General features: G+C 38.2%; 1 protein-coding gene across 3 annotated transcripts in view; it reads right to left on the bottom strand.

The window, feature by feature from the left end:
• Positions 1 to 24,744, bottom strand: part of robo3 (roundabout, axon guidance receptor, homolog 3 (Drosophila)) — a 141,678-nt gene that overhangs the window by 24,700 nt on the left and 92,234 nt on the right. For 2 of the 3 annotated variants that reach the window (XM_058412735.1, XM_058412738.1), the window contains exons 3-10: positions 21,440 to 21,597; positions 20,781 to 20,901; positions 20,540 to 20,678; positions 19,506 to 19,633; positions 18,757 to 18,768; positions 9,551 to 9,675; positions 7,712 to 7,883; positions 4,347 to 4,552 (exon numbers count right to left, since the gene is read on the bottom strand). In XM_058412735.1, coding sequence (XP_058268718.1) covers positions 4,347 to 4,552; positions 7,712 to 7,883; positions 9,551 to 9,675; positions 18,757 to 18,768; positions 19,506 to 19,633; positions 20,540 to 20,678; positions 20,781 to 20,901; positions 21,440 to 21,597 — 1,061 coding nt within the window. The remainder of the gene's footprint in view (positions 1 to 4,346; positions 4,553 to 7,711; positions 7,884 to 9,550; positions 9,676 to 18,756; positions 18,769 to 19,505; positions 19,634 to 20,539; positions 20,679 to 20,780; positions 20,902 to 21,439; positions 21,598 to 24,744) is intronic. The other variant, XM_058412737.1, reaches the window with a different exon arrangement.

Consider the following 24,744-nt stretch of genomic DNA (forward strand, 5'->3'; position numbering starts at 1 on the left):
AAGGTATATATAAGGTTTCTGGATCTTCAAAGATATTAAGTTTCATCTTTTAAAAGCAGGCCTTAAATAAGCATGAGCAGAATTTTATATTGTTGACTGTTATGTTCATCAATAAAGCCAGCTATGTTTATGTTGCAGAATGCAGCTGTGTACACATCAAAATACAGATGGATAAGAAATTAAGGGAAAATTATGGCACTGTTGTGCTGTGGGGAGCTTTTATTTTTGCTGGCATGCCTTGGGTCCAACTGTCCAGTTAGATGGAAGGGTCACTGCTATAGTCAATACAAAGTTACTTTGACTGATAACCTGATGAAATATTTCTAATCTGATGGGAGAAGTCTTTTCCAGGACAAGTCAGCACATTTACCTAAGGCATAACATTTTGATAAGGGCAAAAATTATGCAAATCTATGCCATGGCTTTTATAGTCTCCAGATCTCAACTTGAATGGAAGATTGAAGGCAGTGATGTATTAGACAGATCATCTAAACTAAAGCAATATCATGTGTTCATTCTCTAATACTCTTCCATAGCCTTGCAGAATCCATGCCAAGTTGTTCTGGAGGTGTACGTTGGCCCAACACCTTACTGAGACACTTTATGTTGCTTTCTCTTTTAATTTGTCACCTGCCTATCCGTCTGTGTCTTTTGGCTTTGTGTGGGAATGTAATGGTGTCTTATTTTCTTTAGAGCTGTTGGAGTCTGTTCAGAGAAGTGTGAGGACGTTGTGACAGCATGTGTGAGAAAGAGTAAGATAGAGAAAGAAATTGCAAACTGAAGCCATACTGGCACACTTTTGTACAACTTCTATCACTTTCTTCTAACACTTTTTCATTTGAGATCATTTTTCCAATGTTTTTGACCGAAGCTCTGCCGCGATGCGTGCTCAGTAGGTGTCTACTGATTTTTATGGCTGGCAGCCGTGAACGTTAAACACGCGATTAAAAATGCATGAGCGCAAAGGCAACAGGGAGCTAAATATTTTCACTGCCTCTCAAATCTCCCCTTTTTTTCGTTTCCACCTTCTGCACTCTCTCATTCTCCCATCTCTCTTCTCTTTCCAGTTTGCTGATGTAAACTCTGACTTCTCTCTCTCTCTCTCTCTCTCTCTCTCGGCTTACAGAACAGTAGACTACAAATGGCCTCTTATGATCCTTCCAGTAAAAGATGTGTGTTCACATCTTTCTGTCTCTTTCTTTTTAAAATGCCATATTTCATTATGAGAGATGGATGCTATTCAAACAACAGTTATACCGTACATGGAAGAGATATAAAGAAAAAAAATAACAATTCACACTGTGGAAATGAGTAGTTTCTACTGAGTAGATGACAGCCTGGATAGCTTTTAATCTGTTACTCACTGGTGGCCACAGATTACAGAAAAGGTTTGCTAAGTGTACAGTAGCCTCTAAAGATTACATGACCTCACCCTGTGACTTGCTGTACGATTGAATGAGAATTTAATTAAAGGCTGAGAAGTCGTTAATCTGTCCAGGCTGCAATCAATTAACCCAACATCCACACTTATTGCAGTAGCTATCCCTTAATTACACACACACACACACACACATGCACACACACACACTGAGATAGTACTATAGCTATGTTTAGAAGGGCTTTCACAAAACATTTTTAAAGATTCTAAAGCTGATGTTTCTTATCTGAAAGTCTGAGTGAGAAGTCTAGCTAAATATCAATTAAAATATAGCTAAAGAAATAGTCTCAGTAAAATCTAGCTAGATATCAGAGGAACAGGTTAAACATAAGAACAATGTAAGTAAAAATCAGAACAGTTTACCTAAATATCAAAGAAACCTAGCCAAAAATAAAAAAATCTAGCTACGTATCATTACAATCTTGTAAGATATTGGTTAGATCTAGCTGGATATCAGCGATATCCAAATAAAACAACATTAGAATCGAACTAGATACCAGAAAAACCGGCTAAATATCAGTTACATATAGGTATACACTGCCTGTCCAAAAAAAGTCACCACCTGGATTTAACTAAGCAAATGCAGTCATTATCCAATAGGCTCTTACCTAGCCTATTGGATAATTACTGCATGGATGATTATGTTTCAGCTGGCACCAAGTTATTTAACCCTAACTGATGCAAGGAGTAGCTTCTCATTTCTTAAACAACCATGTTGGAAGACACATCATGTGGTCATGGAAAAGATGTTCGTTTCAGAAGGGTCAGATTATTGGCATGCATCAAGCAAAGAAAACCTCTAAGGTGATTGCTGAAACCACTAAATTTGGGTTAAGAACTGTCCAATGCATTATTAAAAACTGGAAGGATAGGGGGGACTCATCATCTTCAAGGAAGAAACGTGGTCGGAAAAAAATCCTGCATGATCGTGATCAACGATCACTTAAAGAATTTAAAGAACTCACGGCTATGTTTAATAGTGAAAGTAAGAGCATTTCCACACACACAATGCGAAGGGATCTCCATGGATTGGGCCTCAACAGCTGTGTAGCCTTAAGAAAACCAATTATCAGTGAGGCTAAAAAAGGCTTCATTTTGCTAAGGAGCATAAAGATTGGACTCTGGAGCAGTGGAAGATGGTCATGTGGTCTGATGAGTCCAGTTTTACCCTGTTCCAAAGTGATGGGCGCATCAGGGTAAGGAGAGAGGTGGATGAAGTGATGCATGCCTAGAGCCTAATGTACAAGCCTGTGGGGGCAGTGCTATGATCTGGGGTTGCTGCAGTTGGTCAGGTCTAGGTTCAGCAATGTTATGTGCCCAAAGAATGAGGTCAGCTGACTACCTGAATATAATGTATGACCAGGTTATTCCATCAATGGATTCCTTCTTCCCTGATGGCACGGGCACATTCCAAGATGACAATGCCAGGATTCATCAGGCTCAAATTGTGAAAGAGTGGTTCAGGGAGCATGAGACATCATTTTCACACATGGATTAGCCACCACAGAGTCCAGACCTTAACTCCATTGAGAAAATTTGGAATGTTCTGGAGAAGACTTTGCGCAGTGGTCTGACCTTGCGCCCATCATTAATACAAAACCTTGGTGAAAAATTAATGCAACTCTGGATGGGAATAAATGCTGTGACATTGCAGAAGCTTATCGAAATGATGCCATGGTGAATGCATGCCATAATCAGAGCTAAAGGCGGTCCAACGAAATATTAGTGTGTGATATTTTTTTTTTTTTGGACGGGCAGTGTATATCTGCATAATCTAGTGAAATATTGGTAAAATCTAGCTAAAAAAAGGGAATATCTAGCTAAATATCCTTAAAATCTAGATAGATAATAGATATAGCTATCGGTAAAATCTAAATAAATATCAGTAATATCTAAGAACAGGCTAAGTATCAGTAGATTATAGGTAAATATCAGTATAGTCTAGCTATCAATAAAATCTAAGAAAAAAAGGGAAACATAAGGAAATATTCTGTATAATTTAGCTAAATACGAATACGATCTAAGCTAAACAAAATGTGGCTCTAGCCGCAATAAAATACTATTAAATCTTGCTGGATATTAGTTAGATCTAGATAAATATCAGTAGAATCATAATCATCAGTAATATCTAGCTAAATATCAGTATAACAGGTGAAAAATCAATAGAATCTAGCTAAATATCAAGAAAGCATTTCTGTAGACAAATAATCTGTAGATAAAAAAAATAAAAAGACATTAAAACAATACAATGTATGATAAAATTAATTTAGCCCCTCTTCACATTTGTCTCATTCGAAATGTTTTTAAACTTTCTGTGGTTTATGTGATACAAATGCCCAACGTACCACAACTACAAATGTTGTGTTTGTTTGTTTTTAATCCCGTTAGTATATTCCAGTTGGATATATAGTTGAATTTTACATTTTCTAAGTAATAAAAGTATAATTAAAATCTGCAATCAACTTTTAAAGACATTTGACAGCCCAAGTAGAGTCAAAATCAGCCGTCTTATTGTTGTAGGTCTCTCTTTCTTGACAGGCTGGGTCAGCTGCAAACTATACTAGCTCTTTTTATAAAGCCCAGTTCACCTGACCCCATCATAAATCGGAGTGCTAAGCACACCTGTTGTGCTGATACTCTGTCTTTTCTGTTGCTTTCTGAGACAGACATGGCCATGTTTTACAGGCTGAACTGCACAACAGATTTGCAGGTGAGCTGAACTGCAGACGTGAATCTTTGAACACACTGCAACAGCATATGGTGACTGTCAGATAAGACATTTAACTATGAAACCGAACATGCTGAATAGGTTCGATTTGAAATACCATATGCTAACGTCTCTAGGGTAATAAGATTTTTATATATATATATATATATAAAAAACATGCATATTCACTTTGTAAAGTACCTGTAGGGCTGTGATTTGTAAGCTGCCGTTCTCCATTATGCTGAAGCGCTCGTCATTTCCCAGGATTCTCTGCCCATCTCGCTCCCACTGAATGCTGGGTAAAGGATTGCCCATTACATAACACTGCAGTTGGGCAGTGGCTCCAGGAGCAAGCGTCTGATTGGCTGGGCCTTGACGGATGATGGGTGGGACTCGATCGGATGGAGCTAAATTCAAACGAATGACAAGGTTAATTAGATGTGAGACAAACATGAGATACAAGAATGGTGTATATATTAAACACTAAGTTTTGCTATATTCATCACTTACTTTTACAAGGGCAATATTAATTAAATATGATATTAAGAAAGATTCATGTTTACTGATATAAGGAGCAATACATTAACACAACTCAATTCAGATTGCAAGACATTTTCATGGGCACTATTAAGTTTAAAAGCACCAGACGTCTGTTTTCCAAGCTACTATATACTCTGGGTATCTGCAGAGTTAAGCAGAAGTCATCGGAGCAAGAAGAAGCAAAGTGCACTTGTTTCACTTTAGTCGTCTACTATTCAGTCACAATGTGTGAGTTGAAATAATGTAGCACTAAGCAGGAAAGGAAAACCTTTTACTGTGCTTTAAGTCCATTAAATCATTATTATAGATTTAAAACTGGGACAGTGAGATGGAGCTGGAAGAAACTGTGATCGTTAGCAGCAATCATCAACTTCCCCTTGCTATTAAATGGCAAGAAGCCAGATATATGAGCGAGTTCCATCTGCATAGTGCTGCATTATAATGTGTGTATCGGCTTTTACAATGAGTTATGAGTTTTGAAGCTGTGCCGCAGTGCATTACTCCACGACCTGCGGCATTCTGCACCCCACATCAGCATGTCTTCACTACAGTGCATCGTGTATGTGTGTTATTTCTAAGCTTTACTGGATAAATTATTCACTGCAAAAATGGTCCCTATGTTAACCCGGGGCTTTCATAAATAATTGACTTGTCAGTTACTTCAGCATTTAGCATTCTCTTTTTATCAACAGATGGAAAATGGTTTTCAAAGACATGTTTAAAAGACATAACTAAAGAGGTCATGAATGTGTTAAAATCAACATAAACACCACTCTGAGTTTTTGTTGTGTTAGAAATTGTGGGCTTTTAAACTGAACTCAGTTGTATAATGATGACATGTTGCTAATAGGGTTACAAGGTTTCTGGGCTGACATGGGTAGAGTTAAGCTTAGGCAAAAAGTTTAGAAATTTTGGTTGAAATTATACTTACTGGAATTGAGGCTAAAGTAGATTAAGTAATCTACAATCTAACATACAATGTATGTTATACCTGCCACGTTTTTACCTATCACTTCTATCAAACTATTCCACTCACTTTAGCAAAAACCGATCCTCACAGGAGCCGACCAGAGATCAGTTCATTTATTCATTATTTCCGCAAAATCCCCTCAATATATAGTATTCCATGATGCTCCTCCCATATTTTAAAAAAATCTTACATTTTTTGCTCAAAATTCTTTCCCAAGTTCAGGTTTTAGCTTTTTAATTTCCCATTGTTTCTGTTTTTTCTTTGATTTTAGATTCCCATTAGGTTCAGTTTTAGGCCTCTTGCTTTCCCAAAATGTTTGCCTCCACCTATTTTGCTATAGAAAAAACCTCTTTCCCAGCATTCTCTCCTCAAACACCATGCTGAACAGATCTTCCCAGAGCTATACTACCATTTTGGACAATTACATCATGTGTAAATATTAATTTTTTCTTTGGTTATAATATTTGCACAGTTTACTAATTTTATTGATGCACCTGTATATTTTTCCAAGTCCTAAATTGTCCTACATAGCTGTGTGTGTGTGTGTGTGTTGTGTGTGCGCGCACGTTTGTGTTTATGTGTGAGAGTGTTTGTGCCCGTTATGTAGTGAGCGTATATAGTACACAGAATTGTATTTGGCACTCTGTCCGTGTTTTGGAGTAGCATTCAGAGCTCTCAAGAGTGAACTGTTAGAGTATTGCAAATTTAGTTACAAGTTTCATGGCCAAAATCGAAAGCATTTGTGATGAAGTGGTAGGAAAGCGGCATAAAAAGGTGTGACGATTTTTTTTAGAAATCTTCTGCTCAACAAGTTACAGTGCAGATAAAATGACAAAAACATTTTTCCTGACTTCAGGTGAAGCCCTGATCCATTACTAACAACCTGGTTTTGTAGATGTCTCTTACTTACGACATAAAGCTTTCACATAAATAGGATATGGCACCCAAATATTGTCTAAATATAACTGAGCGAATGATTTTATTCACAAGAAAGAAAGAAAGAAAAAAAAACAACTCAGAGTCAGGGTGAATGGTGGTGTAACTAGAAAAATCGATAAAATGCCAATAACAGGAATTATACAACAAATCAGACAGATATTATCTCATAGTACTATATTAGAATATTTATAAATACTCACTCATAAAGAAGATAGCCACCAAATTAGATTTAAGTAACCGTTTTGTTCGTGAAACTTAATCACATCATTACAAAAATGCATGTGGGTTTTTAAAAGAAATGAGGTGAGTTGATTTAACCGTATATCACCTAATCACATTGCTTTATAATGCATTTTTTAAACTAAACCCCATTTTACAATGACGTCTCTCCGGGTTACTGCCTGCGCCAATGATCAGAAAAATAGAAAAATAATTTTAGCAGTCATTACACAGTAACAGAGCTCATTAAGTATTTGGAAAACGTATAATATTTCAAAACAGCTGGCTTTTTATTTTGAAATTTAAAATAAAGAGAGATTTATAATAGACTGCTGCTCATATGTGTGATTTGTATAAGCAGTGACAGCTACTTAGATGCCCTCAGTTAGTCAGAATCATTATTCTGGTTTACAGGGGTGTGTTTGTGATGGTGTTGCAGCATGCAGATACGTGCATGTGCCTGCATTAACACACACACACACACAATTCCACACAAGATGCATAAACAGTTTATCGGTCATTGGGGAGCAGAAGGGAGTAGGCAAATGTTGTCGGGCTATTTGCATAGTGTGACGACGGCTTGTCCTTTTTGATTACGTCTCCCCTGCCTCCTGCTGCTCACTCCTTTGAGGATGTGGAATTTTTAATTTGGACCGGCTTTGAAGAGGTTTTAATATATTTTCCGGGTGAAAATGAGCCACACCGGGTAAAGCTTTGCTGTGATAAGGTCATGCGCAAATAATACAATTACATCGACGCACCCGGAAGCTTAATGTTGTTAGACTGATATTAAAATACCAATCGTTTATTAGTGGCTCTGTGTAAGGGTGAAGGATGATGTATGTGATGGTTACACAAATAAAACAGGCAGCCCGACTGCACGGGTGCTGTTACCCACCGTCTTCTACTTCCAGCAGGGCTTTGGTGAGGACGCTCCCTGCAACGCTGATGGCCTGGCATATATAATACCCAGAATCCTCGCTGTGAACATTGCTAATGGTTAGCTCACCGCTCAGTGACACCGAGAAGCGACCTGACTGTGCTGGAGGCTGGCTGGGGAACATCAGCATCTGAGAAAAAAAAAGAAAATCACTTTATGAGAATAAAATTATGTCGAATGCAAATGAAAAAGTTAACGATTTTTTAAGATGGAAATAATCAATGATGCTACATAGACAAACACATATGCTACAATATTTTACCTTTGCTAATGCAAATCTAAATAAAACAAAATTACATTTTTCATTTATTAATGGACACAATTTATTCTGCTGTATATATTATACCACAATATTTATTTTTTACTAAGCAGGATTTTTAGCAGGCTATAGGAATAAAATAATGATATACATCAACATGCACTTACGTACATATTAAAATTGATTACAGCATCATGAAAATTCCAACCCCTCATCTTCACTGCTAACGATATGGAAGTGATCAAATCAAAATGGACGGCTTAGATATCAGTCTTACCAACATGAGTTATGTATTACTCACTTATATACCAAGACGATGTAAACAAATAGATAGAAGAAATAAAACAGGGTGGTTAATGGCCTATTTGCATTTGTAAGGAACATTATAACAATGAATGCTATAGTTGTTGTTTAGATGTAAAATCCGGACGACCATTAAGATTTATGTACACATTAAAGAACAATGGCAGAGCTATCTCATCTGGTGGTTAAGGGTTTATGCGTGTAGGGTGTCAGAGAGACAGAGAGACAGGGAGACAGGGGTCACACACAAAAGGTTGAGGATAAGAAGCCTTCTTCATGCAGAAGGAGGCAACATTGACAGCTGCTCCATTGTCTGAGCCGGCTAGGGGGAGGAGTGTGTGTGTGTGTGTGTTACTGTTTCATTTTTGGAAATTATTCACTGACCCCCTTATCCTACCCTCTGGTTCTGACCACTGTCACTCTACAGCTCCTTGATTTGGTGTCTATATCCATTGCTCCTTTATGTGATCTGTGTGTGTGTCTGTCTCTGTCTGTCTGTCTGTCTCTTTCTCTTTCTGTCTGTCTGTTTGTCTGTCCGTCTCTCTCCCCCTCTCTCTCTGTCTGTCTCCCCCATTTCTCTTACAAAATCTATAAGCTTCAAATACATACAAGAAAATTGACTTCTTTACCAACTTTCTTCCAGAATTCTTTGCTTATACAATATATTATACAATATATAAGTTTTCAATATATTCGACTATATAGAAAATATATAGTCAATTTTTGGGCTGTGGCAGATTAAAATAACTTTACCTAAAATCCTCCGGAGAGCGAGCAGAGTGACCGGTCTATCTCTTTTCCTTTCTCAATTTCTTTATTTATCTCTTTATGAGCTCTGCTGTTGTAGTTAGGACCAATGTCTTTTTTTTCCCTGGTTTATGATTATGGCTTTGCCTTGTTTAACCATGTCTGCCCCTGTTTTGACCTCAGCTTGCATTTACGACTACGATTTGTCGAAATGAACAAATAAATACGTCCAGCCTACGCACATGGCTCACTTAATTTTGCCTAACCTAATTTTAGACCTGGCAGTTGTGTACACAGTTGCAGTAAACACTGTCTAACATTTTATGTCTGCATATTAAAGCACACAATACACGATGACCCAGGAATTTAGATGTAGCACAGATAAAGAATGAATGAAAAAATCCTGACTTCAGGTGAGACTGAAAACACTCTAAAGAGTCATACTCTAAAGCTATTAGAAAGCTTGATGATCATCTGCTCTCTCTTACCTGGCTCCCTTCCTTTTGCCAGAACACTGCAGGTGGTGGGTTTCCTTTAGTGCCACACAGAAACGTCACGGTACGTCCCAGTGCTGAGATCTGATCCCGGGGACGAACCACAATCTGAGGAGGAACTGGATACCGGAGAACGTCACACATTAGCATTTCTTTTTCCCTAAAAGTTCCTTTTATATATATCCAGCCCAGTTGGTGCTACATCTACTCTAAAGTTTCAAGCGTGTGCCATGCAGTTAAGCCAGCATGAGTGATAATGAGCATGTATGCCTGGTTTCAGGGCCACTAGTACAGTGTGTTCTGCCTGGATGTGTTATTTAGATTGTGTGATCAGCAGACAGCAGCACTGACACCTAACCCAGAAAAGTGAAATTTTCAGCCATAGCTGTATGTCAAGCCAATTATTATACTGGTGGTTTGATGCGTTTCTGTACTAAATATACATATGGAAACTCTATTTTGACAATTATATTGATAAGCTAAACATATCTTATCAACACATTATTGGATCTGTACTTATGTGGAAGTATTTGATGCTGAAATATTGTCTGATTAAATCTGATATGGGTTGAAGAGCAGTATTTTGACAGGGTTTTATTCTTCTACTGCTCTCATGCAGAATACATGGCACAGAATACAGTGAGCAATAACTCTACTACTAGAGTTGTGTGGGCTTACACAGGACTGCTAGCTCATTCTCTGTGTGTGTGTGTGTGTGTGTGTGGGAGTGCCACAACAAGCCCTACACATCTAAGAGCCTGTGGGATTCAGGCCTGTGCAACTAAATAAGCCGCTCAGATCGGAAGAGCGTTTGTTGTGAGAGATCAAATTTCCAAGAGAAGATTTTTGTTTTGTCTCCTAATAGGGACTTGGACTCCAAAAACAGTGATGAAGTCCCTACAGATTTGGGCACAGAACAACTAAGAATGTCTTCTTTCTCTATTTCTACATACAGACCTTCCTCTGTTTCTTCCCTCTGTTTCTAGCGTAAGCCATTAGAGAGGAAAGTAAATGGAGCAAATAAGAATGACATTTTTATCTGATAAAACAAGGTGAGAAATCTGTGTGTAATAGTCTGTTAAATAATAAGAGAGTTGTCGAGTAATTCTTTGAATATTTGCTTTCACAAAGCTGTGAGGAAACCTAAAAATAAGGCTTAAAAATAATTGCAAGTTGGAGCTGTGGAATGAGTGTCTGCTAATCCTATGTGACACATGTAAGCTATTTTTCGGCTTCTTCTGTTTACTAAAAAATAATTCGAGAGTTTGGCTAAGGCTGTTTTGTCTTAAACAGGGTTTAAGGTTGTAACTGCAATAAATAAATAAATAAATAAATAAATAAATAAATACTGCACCTCAGCTGAGTATTCCTACTATGGAATGGGATGGTCAACTTAGTTCTGAGTTCAGAAAGTGACAAGATTAAGTGAGGAGATATTGAATTTAATTCTCTAAACTATTAACACAACAAGTAAAAATAGTTAAATAATTAACCCCCCTTTTACGAGTACACCACAGACGGAAAGAAAATCGGCTTGCTGGATTTTCGATCAGTATAAACAAATGAATTATTTTTTGTCTGATATAAAATGAATCAAGACTCTTAGCATAAAACATTTTTCCCTCTGGCTAAGGCTGTTTTGTCTTAAGCAGGGTTTAAGGTTGTAACTTGTCATTTTGAACCTCCAACTACAGAAAATAGAAATAAATAAATAAATAAATAAATAGATAAATAGATAAATAGATAAATAAATAAATAAATAAATAAATAAATAAATAAATAAAAAAGCTGCCCCTCAGCTACTATAGAATATGGGATGGTTCTCTCCTCAGTTCTAAAGTGACATAGTGAGGAGATACTGAATTTAATTCTCTAAACTATTAAAATAACATAACAAGTAACAATAACCCTTTTTACCAGTACACCACAGACAGCCTGGAAATTGGCTTGTTGGATTTTCGATCAGTATAAACAAATGAATTATTTTATGTCCGCAAACCTGATATAAAATGAAGCAAGACTCTGTTAGCTTTTTAGCATGAAACGTTTTTCTCCCTCTGTTAGAATAACCTTACACAGAATTTTAATGGTTTAAGATAACACCTCAAGTTTTAGATGCCTATGAGCAAGCATTTAGAACGTCTCAGAAAGCAGAAATGGGTTTGATATCACCATTTACATTTGTGAAGAAAAAAATAATCTATGAATATATTGCCCCTAGTAGGCCAGGTAAAAACAGGAATACCACAAATTCTTAACGTCTTGAGTGTCTACTTTCATATTAGCCATTAACCTCCACTGTGGAGTGTGGCACTCAATGCTGAACATGGACACAACCACAACAATCACAAATTCCATTTTTGGGCCTCTGGGAGAAGAAACACTGTTTGCAGTCCAAAAATGTCGCAGTGGGAGTACTGCACATACAGTACAATGCCAGTCAGAGTCTGATGTCAGTACTATCCATCAGTCAGAGTCTGGTGTAGATGCAAGTGATGGATGATAAAGTTCAGTGCAAAGAAGATAGAGTGGGCTGGGACAATTTATATCACATAAAACTGAAAATATTTTATCTTTATATTTGCAATGACTGATGAGGAAATGAAAATGTCACTAGAAATTGAGTCATCAGTGTCCCAATGTATAGTGAGCCAGAGTCCTTAACAATGTACTCTGAATACTGACTCACAATCTAGGGAGCTGACTGAGATGAAGCCATAGTGACACATCATACCTAGGCTGTATATACTACATCAATCAATATACAGACATATTCATTGTTAAACCTATAACAGTTGACTGGTTTGAGAAGGTAAAAATATCACTCATCCCAGTTAGTTGGCTAAACTGCTGCTAACCAAAGACAAACATGCAAGCTTTCTTCATTCTTGCTTGACATCACCAAAACAACTAGTTAGGAAAGGATATGATTACTACAATCAGTAAGTTTATAAATACCTGATTGTAAATGTCAATTTTTATGTAAATGCTGTTCCGTAAACACACAAAAAAAGTTCCAGTTCCAATTCACTACAAGCTACAACATAACCTCTCTAGCACATGTCAATCTGTTTCTCTTACTCTTGCCGAGCTTTCTGCTTGTCCTCAGTTTGAGCGTGATCAATGCCTCTTGCTGGTGGATGTTAATCTGTGGCTTTATCTTGCCTGCAGCCCTCTGTGAAGACGCCTTCCCCGTTGAACTATGCCCTGCGTGGGCACGGACCCCCGCGCTAGCACACTTCCTGTGTGATCTCCTTCTGGACGTGCTTTTTGCCGACGGTTGGAGGAGGGGAATATTGATTAAACCCAGATCTATCACTCTTTAGCACACGCTTGAGGAGGGGTGATGCTGCCATTTTTAACCTTCAATGGCTAATTGATTTCTCCTGCACGAGTCGTTTCTCTCTTTCACACACGTCCAGAGCAAACTGCCAGCCCTGACGTTTTGTGTTAAGCAGCAGTGAGGCAAAATGTCCTCTTTAGCTTATGTCACGAATTCATTTTAGGGCGATCCATCAGGTTAGTGTGCTTTGAAACATCAACACCTTCTATGTAAATGCATCTAACAAGCACTTTTGTTAACTCCATCTCTCATGTTCTCTCTGTCATCCTTTCTGCCACTTTCCTACCTCTCTCTCTCTCTCTCTCTCTCTCTCAGTCAACAGCTGCCTCATTGGCCACACAGTAAATAAACAATCAGAGGAAGAGCAGGGTGCTGCCAAAGCACAGCTTGCAAGCGTGAAGCTTTCTGGAATGGAATGAAATCCAGCAGTGAAGTGGGATATGGAGGTCAGGAGGTTAGCAGAGAGGTCAGAACCACAACACATCCTTCCTCTCTGTAAGTCTGAACCCAACTGCAAAGGAGTTCAAAGCAAACACAGTAAGTAATGATTTCAATATCCTGAGATTTCAATAACAATCTCTGGTCTTGTGTGTATTGATCCTGTCATCCTCTCTCAGCTGGGCTGATGCAACCAAAACAAACGTTTATGAAATGCTTAATGGTAAGAGATTAGGTCAGTTATGTAACAGGAAACATTGCTCATTTCCATAAACAAGCACCCTCTTCAAAAATCATTTTTATCCTAGAGCACCCTCTTTAAAAATATGTATTTATTTAAGAGCACTCTCTTATTCTCTTACACTCTACACTCTTTAGACAGGCTAAAGATTATATATATATATATATATATATATATATATATATATATATATATATATATATATATATATATATATATATATATATATATACCAGCTTTTGGATACCAGCTATGCCACTGGAAATGGAAAACAAAAGAAATTATTTTATTGCCGCAAGGTCGATATAAAATTTTTTAAGGCATTGGTTTTTGACTCTGTTGAGATAATCTTACACAAAAGTTAGCACCTACATTTTCTGAACAGGCTCTTGGGGCATTTCACAGAGTAGAAATGGGTGTGATATCATGATTAAATCTGAAGATCATTTTTGTGTGAAAAAAAAAAACTTAACCGTATTTGGAACATTTCTATGAATATATTACCCCTATTCAGCTAGGTAATAACACATTTAAATGCAGATCATTAAAACCTTGAGTGTCTATGTTCATATACCACCATGAGTCATTAACCACCACTGTGGAGTTTGACATGACAAATAATTTCAGTGCTGAACGTGGACACAACAAAAGAAGCACAAATTCCTTTTTGGGCCCTGGTACAAAGAGTTACGATATGGACATGAAGTTTTCTTTCCTGGATTCTGCTTGCTCTATGCAGTATAAAGCTGTATTATTTCCACTGAAGTTTCAAATATAATATTGTAAAATGTGATTTATTATATCTTGTTGCTGTTTAAATGATAACTGGGCAAAAAAGTTAGAAAGCATTTACAAAAATAATAGAAATTTTAATACTGTACGGATCCAATCAGCCAATCATGTGGCACAAAATCATGCAGATACAGGTCAAGAGCTTCAGATAATGTTCATATCAAACATGATCTCAGTGACTTGGACCATTGCATGTTTGTTGGTGTCAGACTGTCTGGAGTGAACGTTTCAGAAACTGCTGGTCTTCTGTGATTTTCACACACAACAGTCGCTAGAGGTTATACATTATGTGGGCAAAAAAACACCAAAATACCTTGTTGATGAGAGAAATATCAGAGAATAATGAGCAGACTGGTTTGAGGTGACAGGAAAGGTACGGGAATTCAAACAATCACTCTTTGCAAACATGGTGAGCAGAAAAGCATCTCAGCTTTTACACAGAACATTCAACCTTGAGGTGAATGGGCTACACAAGCAGAAGACCACATCAGGCTTCACTCCTGTGAACTTAGAACAGCAATCTGAGGCTCAAGTGGGCAGAGGATTACAGAAATTTGTGATGCGAACATTGAAGTTAATCACCATAACCAGTGCGTTTTGAGGTAAGAATTCTAGAAGACTCACGATGAAAGTCTGCAAGTAGCCGAAGCACAACTTAAGCTAACACATGTGGCTCACTGCTTTTATTTTTCAACATCAAACCCACCAGAGTTTCCAAACCCCTCTGCTTTCCCTTTTTTCTTTTTCTTTTTTGAAACACATATACTGTGTCTACACTTTCACATACACTCCCCCAGGGATGATGAGAAGTTAGCACTCTTAACACAAATAAACCAGCATGAAAAATCCCTGATCATCCAGCCAAGACACAACACACTTCAGCCTACCCTCCCCGATACACACAAACACTCAAACACACACTCACACACCTCAAAATCACTAGATCACAAGCTGCATGTAACACACCACTGCCAGTGTGCTGAGTCGGAACCCCCAGTGGGATGACACTGACAGGCACTTGTCATGCTCCGACAGTTGCGCAGACAGACATGGTGGGAAGCCACGCTTCAGTAGGTGCAAATGCAATTAAAACTCCTACATGCAATTAACATGACCTATAGACTGTAACCACCATCACATGGGTTTAAAGGATTCGAGTTATCTATGACAAAATCATGTAGAACACATACAGCGGGGTTTTTTTTCTCCAATCAGCGTGGCTCTAACTGCACCACTTTCACAAGAAAAAAAAAAAGGCAATACATATAAATGATACTGCATTGTAAAAGTGTCACTGGTTTTGCCCTGGCTAGGCCACAGTGACAGGCTTTTAAAATAGACCTTTATTGCAGATTCACTGCTTCCATAATGAGCTTAGGGGGCTGCGGGCCAGTGCAGCAGGCTTTAAGTCGGGAATAAACCGCTGTTACATGGGCTTATTTCATCTCTATTGTTCCCCAGCTTACACATGCTAATGAAGAGGCCAGTTAAGGAAATGAGCACGCTGGATTATTTCATGGCCTGCCACTGAGCGCATGATGAAACAGATCCTTCATCTTTAGAGCAGGCCAGAAACCCCTCGGTTTCCTCTGTTTTCACTCATTCTTTTTCCTCCATTTCTCTTTAGCCCCTACTTCTAATTCATGCTCTCTAAACAAAAAGCTCTCACCTGTGAGAAGTTTAAAAGTCATTTACTTTCAGAAAACTGAAATCCAAAAGCCAAGGAGGATACAACAAAGTAAGAAGCCCTAAAAACAAGGTCCATTTAAGAACAGTCCAACAGAAATAAGTACACCAGCAGCAATGTGGCCCGGATATCTGAATATGATTAATGTGAGATATTATGTCACAATATATTGTGGGAAATCCACATATGTATATTCTCTCTCTCTCTCTCTCTCTCTCTCTATCTCTCATGTTATTATATATGTTATAAATGTTTTATGCAATAACACATCAACAACTAGCTAAAGTACAACTATATGCACATTAAAAGACCGAAAAGGACATCGACAAAACAGAACACAACATCCCTAAACAGAAAGCAAGGTCTGAGAAACACAACTTACCTCCTGTTTATAATCCTTCCTCACATCTTTACCCTTCTAGCTACAAAACAACACAAATTTCTGGATTTAATTTGTATGTAAATCACGGTCTGTTTAAATGTTATATAATTAAGCAGGACTGATGAAGCCCCTGCAATAAGTGTTTAAGAAAAAACATACATCACCGCTACTTGCTTTCGTTAGACATTAAACTGACCTGAATAACTAAAAATGTTCCCAGGAGCTAAGCTCAAATTGCTCCTCTTATTGCGTATAAAAGACACGAACAGAGATCCTGAAAGCAAGAGGTCCCATAATGGGATATGCAAAATGTCGTACTTTACACAGATATATATATTTTTCCCATTCTCAACACAACTTTCCAAAGTTAGGTCTTGACAAAAATATCATCCATGTTTTTCAGTCACCTAATCAGACAGAGGAGCGGTCATTTTTGCACCTTTTCTTTGCTCTGTAGAAAAGCCACAGTCTTAAAGGCCAGACTCTAAAAGCATGCTGCGTGTTGACTTTATGCTATTTATGAAGAATACTCAGGAGAAACAGCTCGAGCCAGACCTCACTGGCTTCTGCTGTGGTCTGTAACATTGTTCTGGGTTTGAGGGCAAAAAAAATGAACTTCAGAGGTTTGAATTGTGCGGCATTATAATATTCCACTTAACTCAGCTGTCGCTGTAAAACTCAGTAACAGCTGTATATTCAACTGAAGTGTTTTTCGTGTGACAACCTTAACATTCCTCACGCTACACAATGAACCTTTTTTGCATCTCCATAAAAGCATGCCCTCGCTCACATTCCAGTATACCTGCAGCAGCACAAAATATTAGTAAAAAAAGAGTAGTGTATAAGCCCTGATGTCTGAAAGTGACAATTCTAGAGGTTCCACTGTTTTATTCAGTGTGAACACAATCATCATCTCTTCACATCCTGCTAGTCTTTCCGTCTCTCTCTTCTCACTAACACTCTGTGCTACTTCATACAGGAATGCTGAGGGTTGGCAATACTTTTTTGGCACAAAACAAAATGTTATAAATCATCTGAGTGAAGGTTGGCCTCTGAAAACAGTTTACTACCAAAGAATTTTGGTGTAGTGCTACAACATATTTTTTACACTAATCAGGCATAACAACCTAATATCGTGTTGGTAACCTTTTTGCTGCCCAAAGAGCCCTGACCCGTCATGCACTGTGTATTCTGACACCTTTCTAACAGATCCAGCATTAACTTCTTCAGCAGTTTGAGCAACAGTAGCTCGTCTGTTGGATTGGATCACACGGGCCAGCCTTCACTCCCCACGTGTATGAATGAGCCTTGGCGGTCCATGACCCCGTCTCCGGTTCACCACTGTTCCTTCCTTGGACCACTTTTGATAGATACTGACCACTGCAGACCGGGAACACCCCACAAGAGCTGCAGTTTTGGAGATGCCCTGATCCAGTGGTCTAGCCATCACAATTTGGCCCTTCGTCAAACTCTCTCAAATCCTTACGCTTGTCCATTTATCCTGCTTCTAATACATCAACTTTGAGGACAAAATGTTAATATATCCCACCCACTAACAGGTGCCATGATGAGGAGATCATCAGTCTTATTCACTTATGCTCATAATGTTATGCCTGATCGGTCTATATAGGATTTTGGACTCAAATACTTAAAGGTTTGGTATTCCAAATAAGCTTGTAATTTTATTCTACTTTCTAAATTCTACTCAAGATCCATAAAAAGAAAAAAATAAAACATCCTATTCATCTTCAAACAGAATTTATCTGAGGCTGTTTAAGGCTTGTTTTTCACTATGTTGTATGTTCCTACTAACACAAAGTAACAAGATATGTAACTCTATACTTTGATGAAGACTTTTGCTAATAAAAACATTGCACCGTTCAAATAAAATCGTCAATTAATTAGAAAATAATTTAGATGAAATAATGAAAAAATGCTGTAAATGTAGAACTATTTTTTTTAAACACAGTACATGTAAAAATTTAAACGTGAATAGTTTTGCCTTGATATATAGTCAATATTCTGAAATTGGTTCTGACCACACTAATCAGTATGTCCTGTTCTGTGCGCTGAAGGTACTAAAGATTCTGATGGTAAATAAATAGTGATTTTTGTTAGAACATAGTCGCTATGTTTAAGTCACTGGGTTGAGTATGTGAGGAGGAAAAAAATTGACATTTCTAGATGCATATCTTGCACTGGACTCGTCTGCACCCCAAAGGTCATGGCCCTGTCACATGCAATCACAATGGCTCCCTTTTCCCACATGCAGACACACACACACACATGCAGTATGATGAGATGAAATGGTACTTACGAGATGGGCCCACTAAAATGGAGAATGGAAAGAAAAAAATGAAAGAAAATGAGATGGATGAGATGAACCTGTGTGTACGTGGGGGTGTCACTGACTTTACAGCTTAGCTCAAGAGGCTTTCAAAAATTTTGATATCTAGATAGTTCTATGAATTACAGCTTTTATATACCACATACAGCACTAAGCAGTAACTCTAGACAAAAAAAAGTCATACTGGAATTACTGTACTCTTCACCGCAAATTGAATTAAAGAATTAAATTACAAGAAAAAGGCGAGACAGCTGAAAAAGACTGTGAACCATTAGTAGCATTAGTGTTCCAACCACAATTAGCATGCTCGAACTGCTGACAATGAAATCGGCAGTTCAAGTCTGCGGTTGCTGCACCTTTACATTGATGTGCGCGGATTTCTTAATGAAACAACATACCCAAATCTACAGTCATGTTTCATGGAGCGAGATGCGCCTCCAGCTGAACAGAACTCCTTTAATTGTGTCTGGCAGCCCTAAATAAATGAGCGTTGCTGGAGCAGTTTGCCCTTTTTAATGAGGACAGTGCAAAGGAAGCATGTGCACTTGTGTTGCAGCTGATTGAATTAAAACCGAAATGAAGTTACGTGTTGATGAAATGGTCATATCGCTCTAGACCTAGTGTGTATTAGCATGAGTGGGAGTATACACAGTGTAAATGTATGTGTGTGTGAGAGAGAGAGAGACAGAAAGAGAGAGAGAGAGAGAGTCTTAGCTTACCGTGGACCTGAAGTGTTCCAGAAGCTTCTGCTTTGCCAACGCTGTTTTCAGAGACGCAAGTGTACGTTCCTTCATCCTCAGCTCTCACCTGAGTCAAGCGTAGACTGTTATCACTCCGGATCTCGAATCTGAAAAGAAAGAATAAGAAAGAGGGAAGAAAGAAAGAAAGAAAGAAAGAGAGAGAGAGACAGACAGAGAGAGAGAGAGAGAGAGAGAGAGAGAGAGAGAAAGAATATTCAGTAAAATAAAATCATTATAGCATATTCTAGATAGAAAGTCAAGGCTAAGGTATGTCTCGTTAATATTTATCCAAAACATGTCTTCTTCCTAATTTATAAAACATAGTAAATAAGACTTTAACCTTGAAAGTGCTACATAAATACTGCATAATTAATTATTATACTAAAGAACAGCAGAATTTCTGAATGTGATTAGTCAGAAGGGGTTGATTTATTTTCTATAGCTGCAGCTCTGACAGTAGTGCTGACTGTATCTCAAATTACAGGTTAACCTTATTGCATTCATTCTAACACGCTATTGTTTCAAATTGCCGTTGTATGTGTGTAAGAAAATATCTCCAGATGTGTTGTGTTAACTTTGTGTCCAGCCACATCACACCGTGTTAATTATTTTCTCACAACAGTACAAGCAGTCATGTTGTCTTCCTTACTTGACGTCTATTTTCCTGCTTTATTAAAGTAAAAGACGATATAAATAAAAATAGAATTGTGTTATAATTGCTTTCATGTGTGTTTTAAAATTAGTTCAGGTATTTCATCTCCTTAACATAAATTCAGGTGTTTATAAAAGAGGGCAGGGTTCACACATCTTGTAAACACATCTCGATGCTTGTTATTTATCCTTGTTAGGCTGTGTGTTAAATTTAATTAATCAGTGGTTCAGCTCTTAAAACTGTACTGAGCTGTGTGAGGATGTCTGGTGGTTCACTAAGCCAACAGCAGCACAAGCATAAGCATAAGCAGTAAGGTTTTGGTGGACAAAGTGTTATATGTGTGAGTGTGAAGGTATCTAACCTGCCCCGGGGCAGCTCTCCCTCCTCCCTTCGCCAGCGGATAGTGGGCGCTGGATCTCCCTGAACCTCGCACTGAAAGTCTACAGTGTCATCAGCCAGGACCACCTGATTGATCGGTCTCCGCACAAACATGGGCCTCTCTGGATGACAAATATGATGTTGTTTTATTATGTTTACCTTAAATGCAGTGGAAACACGAGAGAAAAATAGACAGAGAGAGAGAGAGAGATCTGTAAACTTACCAAACACTACTAGCTCAGCTGGATCGCTGTCCTTTTCTCCTACCATGTTGGTTCCTACGCACACGTACATCCCTGCGTCACTCTTGCGCGTGTTCGAGATCATTAGCTTGCCTCCTCGGATCTGTGGAGCACGCACACCACAAAGCACTGCTCAGTCCTGACGATCTACGACCAGTCGATTCTGTTTGTACTACTCAAAAATATCAAAATGATTATGTTAGAGCTCATTTTTTAGTCTCCTACAGTAGCATTTTTTATATCAGTATTCTAATGGCCAATACGGCAAAAATCTATTCTTTTTTCTGTGCAAAAAAAAATAAAAATGTTCATACAGGAGCACAGTGCACTACTGTCAAGTTTATTACGCCTGTATAAAGACTAACACAGCTCTTAATGTGATGCAATGCCTAAATCTGAGCGAGCTTCCATTAATGCATTTGAAATGCACTGCCAAACCCCATTTAGATAAAGCTGCCTGCTCGAGTGTTCATGTGCTAGGCAAATCTATGTGGGTCTCTACAAGAGAGAACAGAAATAGGCGGAAGAGCAGTAAGGCACTCACATTTGATACGGTCATGGGACGAGTGGAGTGGATGAAAGGGCTGGGGGGAGAGGAAGAGAAAGAACAGGTGGGGAGGATGTTAGAGAATCAGACTTACAGTGATCCTCTCGTCTTTGTCATTGACTTTTACGTTATTCCTTTTCCAGGAGATGGTTGGCTCAGGGTGACCGCGTGGGGGAATACACTCCATTACGGCTGGTTCTCCTGCAGCTACGACCACATCGCTAGGGGTCTGCCGGAAATCATCCCGCAAAACTGGAAGACACAGAGAGGTAGAGCGAGTTAGAGCGAGCCATTTCAACTTCAACTCGTGGTGTGTTGGGAAGTATTGTATTTAAACAAAAACAAAAGGAAATAACAGGGACTTGTAGCACACTTTAGAAATGTACATACATAATAAACATGAGAATGTGATTCTGAAAACAGCCACATCCCCAAATATGAAAGGATGTGCACACTTATTCAACCAAGTTCTTTTTTAGCACATTGCATTGCATCATTATTTATTTATTCTGCCTTATTGAGCTGTTCTACACAATATTTATCTTTTTCCAGTCCTGTACATTCTGATGCCATTTATTTTTGTTTGACTGATTGTGTAGAGGGTTCTTTTCTTTCGTGTAACAATCTTTTCCTCCCTCTCGCTATCTCTCTCTCTCTCTCTCATTTCTTTTTTGCCATCTCTTTATTCCTAGCCCCATGAATTACATAGTTCCTTTGCACAACGAAACAAACAGAAACTATTTACTTTATTTCCTGGGCACAAACATCCTGAATGCTGGTATAAGCACAAATGCACAGCAAACCCAAATCATTTTGCAGAAACTGCAGATTCAAACACACACACACAAACACAAAACAATATTAATATGACTGGCTGAAACCCCTTCGATCGGCCTAAGCGCATCTTCAGGGCAGATGCCATCACCTAGGCTCTCAATCAGCATTTCAATTCGATTGCTATTTATCAGATTCTTCAGCAGCACCTCTTCCATCCCTTTAATCTGAGCCATGCTATCTCTCCATTCCTGCCCTCTCTTCAATCGCTATTTTGGCCTGCATATTTTCCATCAGCCCATGCCCCTAAGCTAGCAAGGCTTGTGAGCAGATAGACTTTCTGAAGGGGAGAGGGTTTTTTCGATATTGCACTGGACTTGGTCCAAAATAACACATCGCTGGCTTCACTCCAAAACTACGAAGGCACTATATATAAATATATATTCTTTACAAGATTAGTCTCAAGGTTTAACACACTGTTGCATTTTACATGGTACCAGTAGCTTATGCATAATAATGGTGCACAATAATTTTAACACGCTTCCTTGCATTAAGAAAAGTACATTCACTTGAATCTTGCCTCTAATCCAAACGTAAATGCAGCACTTACTTCCACTAATAAAGTCAGGATTAAAATGTGTGACCATTACACACCAACAATAAACGCCTCAGGATGAGACCGGCATGTCTTATTAAAGCTGATGTTATGCAGAACGGTGCAATTCAGTTTCAGTAAAAAAGTTACTCCATCTACAGACATTACATTTTGTTTACACTTTTGAATCAAGTACAATCCCTGTGTTTCCCTTAATAAAGAAGAATAGCACCAACACTACTATAGTAAAGATGAATAGTACATTTTTAAACAAATGAATTCACACATGACCTTCACAAAAAATGAATCTCACTTAAATGTGTGTTTCTAAATAATCATTCAAAATATATATCATTATACTGGAAAACATTTCTACAATACATGATAAATGAATAAATAACGAAAAGAAGGAACTAATCCATTTATCTTAATATAAGCGTTTATAACAATGTCTAGTGAGTTTAGTGGCTAGAGACACTAATGTGTAAAATAAAACAATCCATTAATCGTTATCAGAGTCCATAGTGCTGATCAGATCACAAGCAGACAACATGAATTTAGAGTAATTGATCAAACCAAGTGAGGTCTGAGGTCTAGGAAATATACAAAGCTGGAAAACACAGAATCTGGGGAAAAAGGGAAATATAAGTATGATAAGACTTTTCAACTAGCTTTAGTCATAACAGGAATTAAATAGACAGATGAATTATGGCTGAACCGAGAACAGCTGAGTTCAATCGGGGAACATATCAATCACAAGATATGGGGTGGAGATAAGACTCAAAATCAAAGCAAAAAATATATTCTGACATAAAACCAAAACATGAAAACAACTCTTCTTGTGCTTTGAGCTGTACCTCATGCTGAGAGAGGACAACTTGTGACATTGTGATATTCATGATGTCCCATTAAAGTGCATTGTGACAATTTATCAAAATATAAATATTATATCATCATCATCATGATAGTGGTTACCATGTTTGCCCACATCTCTGGGGATAGGGGTTTGATTCCTGCCTTTTACCGTATATGTGTGTGTGTGTATGTGTGTGATGTTTGCATGTTCTCCCTAAGCTTTGGGAGTTACTCTGGTTTCCTCCCCCAGTCTAAACACATGTATTGTAGGCTGACTGGCGTCTCTTAATTGTGTGTAGTGTGTGAATGTGTGTGCACAGTGATAGGTTGGCATCCTGCCCATGATATACCCTGCCTTGTACCCCTAGTCCCTTGGGATGGACTCCAGGCTCCCTGTGTCCCAGTGTAGGATAAGTGGTACAGAAAATAGATGGCTATTATCATACTGTTCAGTTAGGCTTGCATTGTAAGCTTTCAATTTTTTCTCAATTCAGGGACATATTTGAAATTAGTGTTTTTTGGTAACAATACCTGCACTATTGATATGGTTTATAGAAATTAGGATTAAAATTGCTGCCATATTCCGTTTGACTCTTGGGCTTTTAAACTATGTTGTACATCATGTCCTGTTCCCATTAACTGAACAACAGCCACTGCACACACACACACACAGACAGACACACACACACACACAGCTCTTGCTGCTCACGATGATTAAAATGATTAGAAAAATGAAAACTGCGTCAGGGTCAGTCAGGTTGAGTTCATCTCCCAAAGTAGCAGCACTCAGCGTAGGAGTGAAAGGCAGTCTGGATCAGTGGTGCTTCTCTCTGATGAGTGGACCTGCCTTACACAGAGGATGAATAGCCAAGTCTCTTTCTACAGACACACACAAAACCAATCTAAATTGAGAGACTGGTCTTATTCACATCTCTCTATCTGGTAGGCTGGATGCTTTACAAACATCTGTGAATACATGCTTTGTGGTAAACCAGCTTATATGCAGTGCAGGGGATTGTTCGTTATAATGACTTCTGATTGAAAGAAATAAGTTTCAGTTTGAAGAAGAAATCAATTTATTGAACTGTATTAAGTTCAAATGTATAAAGCAAAATAAGACAAAATGGATAATTAAATGGGGTAGCGTCTTTGGAAAGTTTTGAATGTTCTTTCCA

This window comes from Hemibagrus wyckioides, linkage group LG16 (genome assembly GCF_019097595.1).
Source record: "Hemibagrus wyckioides isolate EC202008001 linkage group LG16, SWU_Hwy_1.0, whole genome shotgun sequence".
Taxonomy (NCBI): Eukaryota; Metazoa; Chordata; class Actinopteri; order Siluriformes; family Bagridae; genus Hemibagrus; species Hemibagrus wyckioides.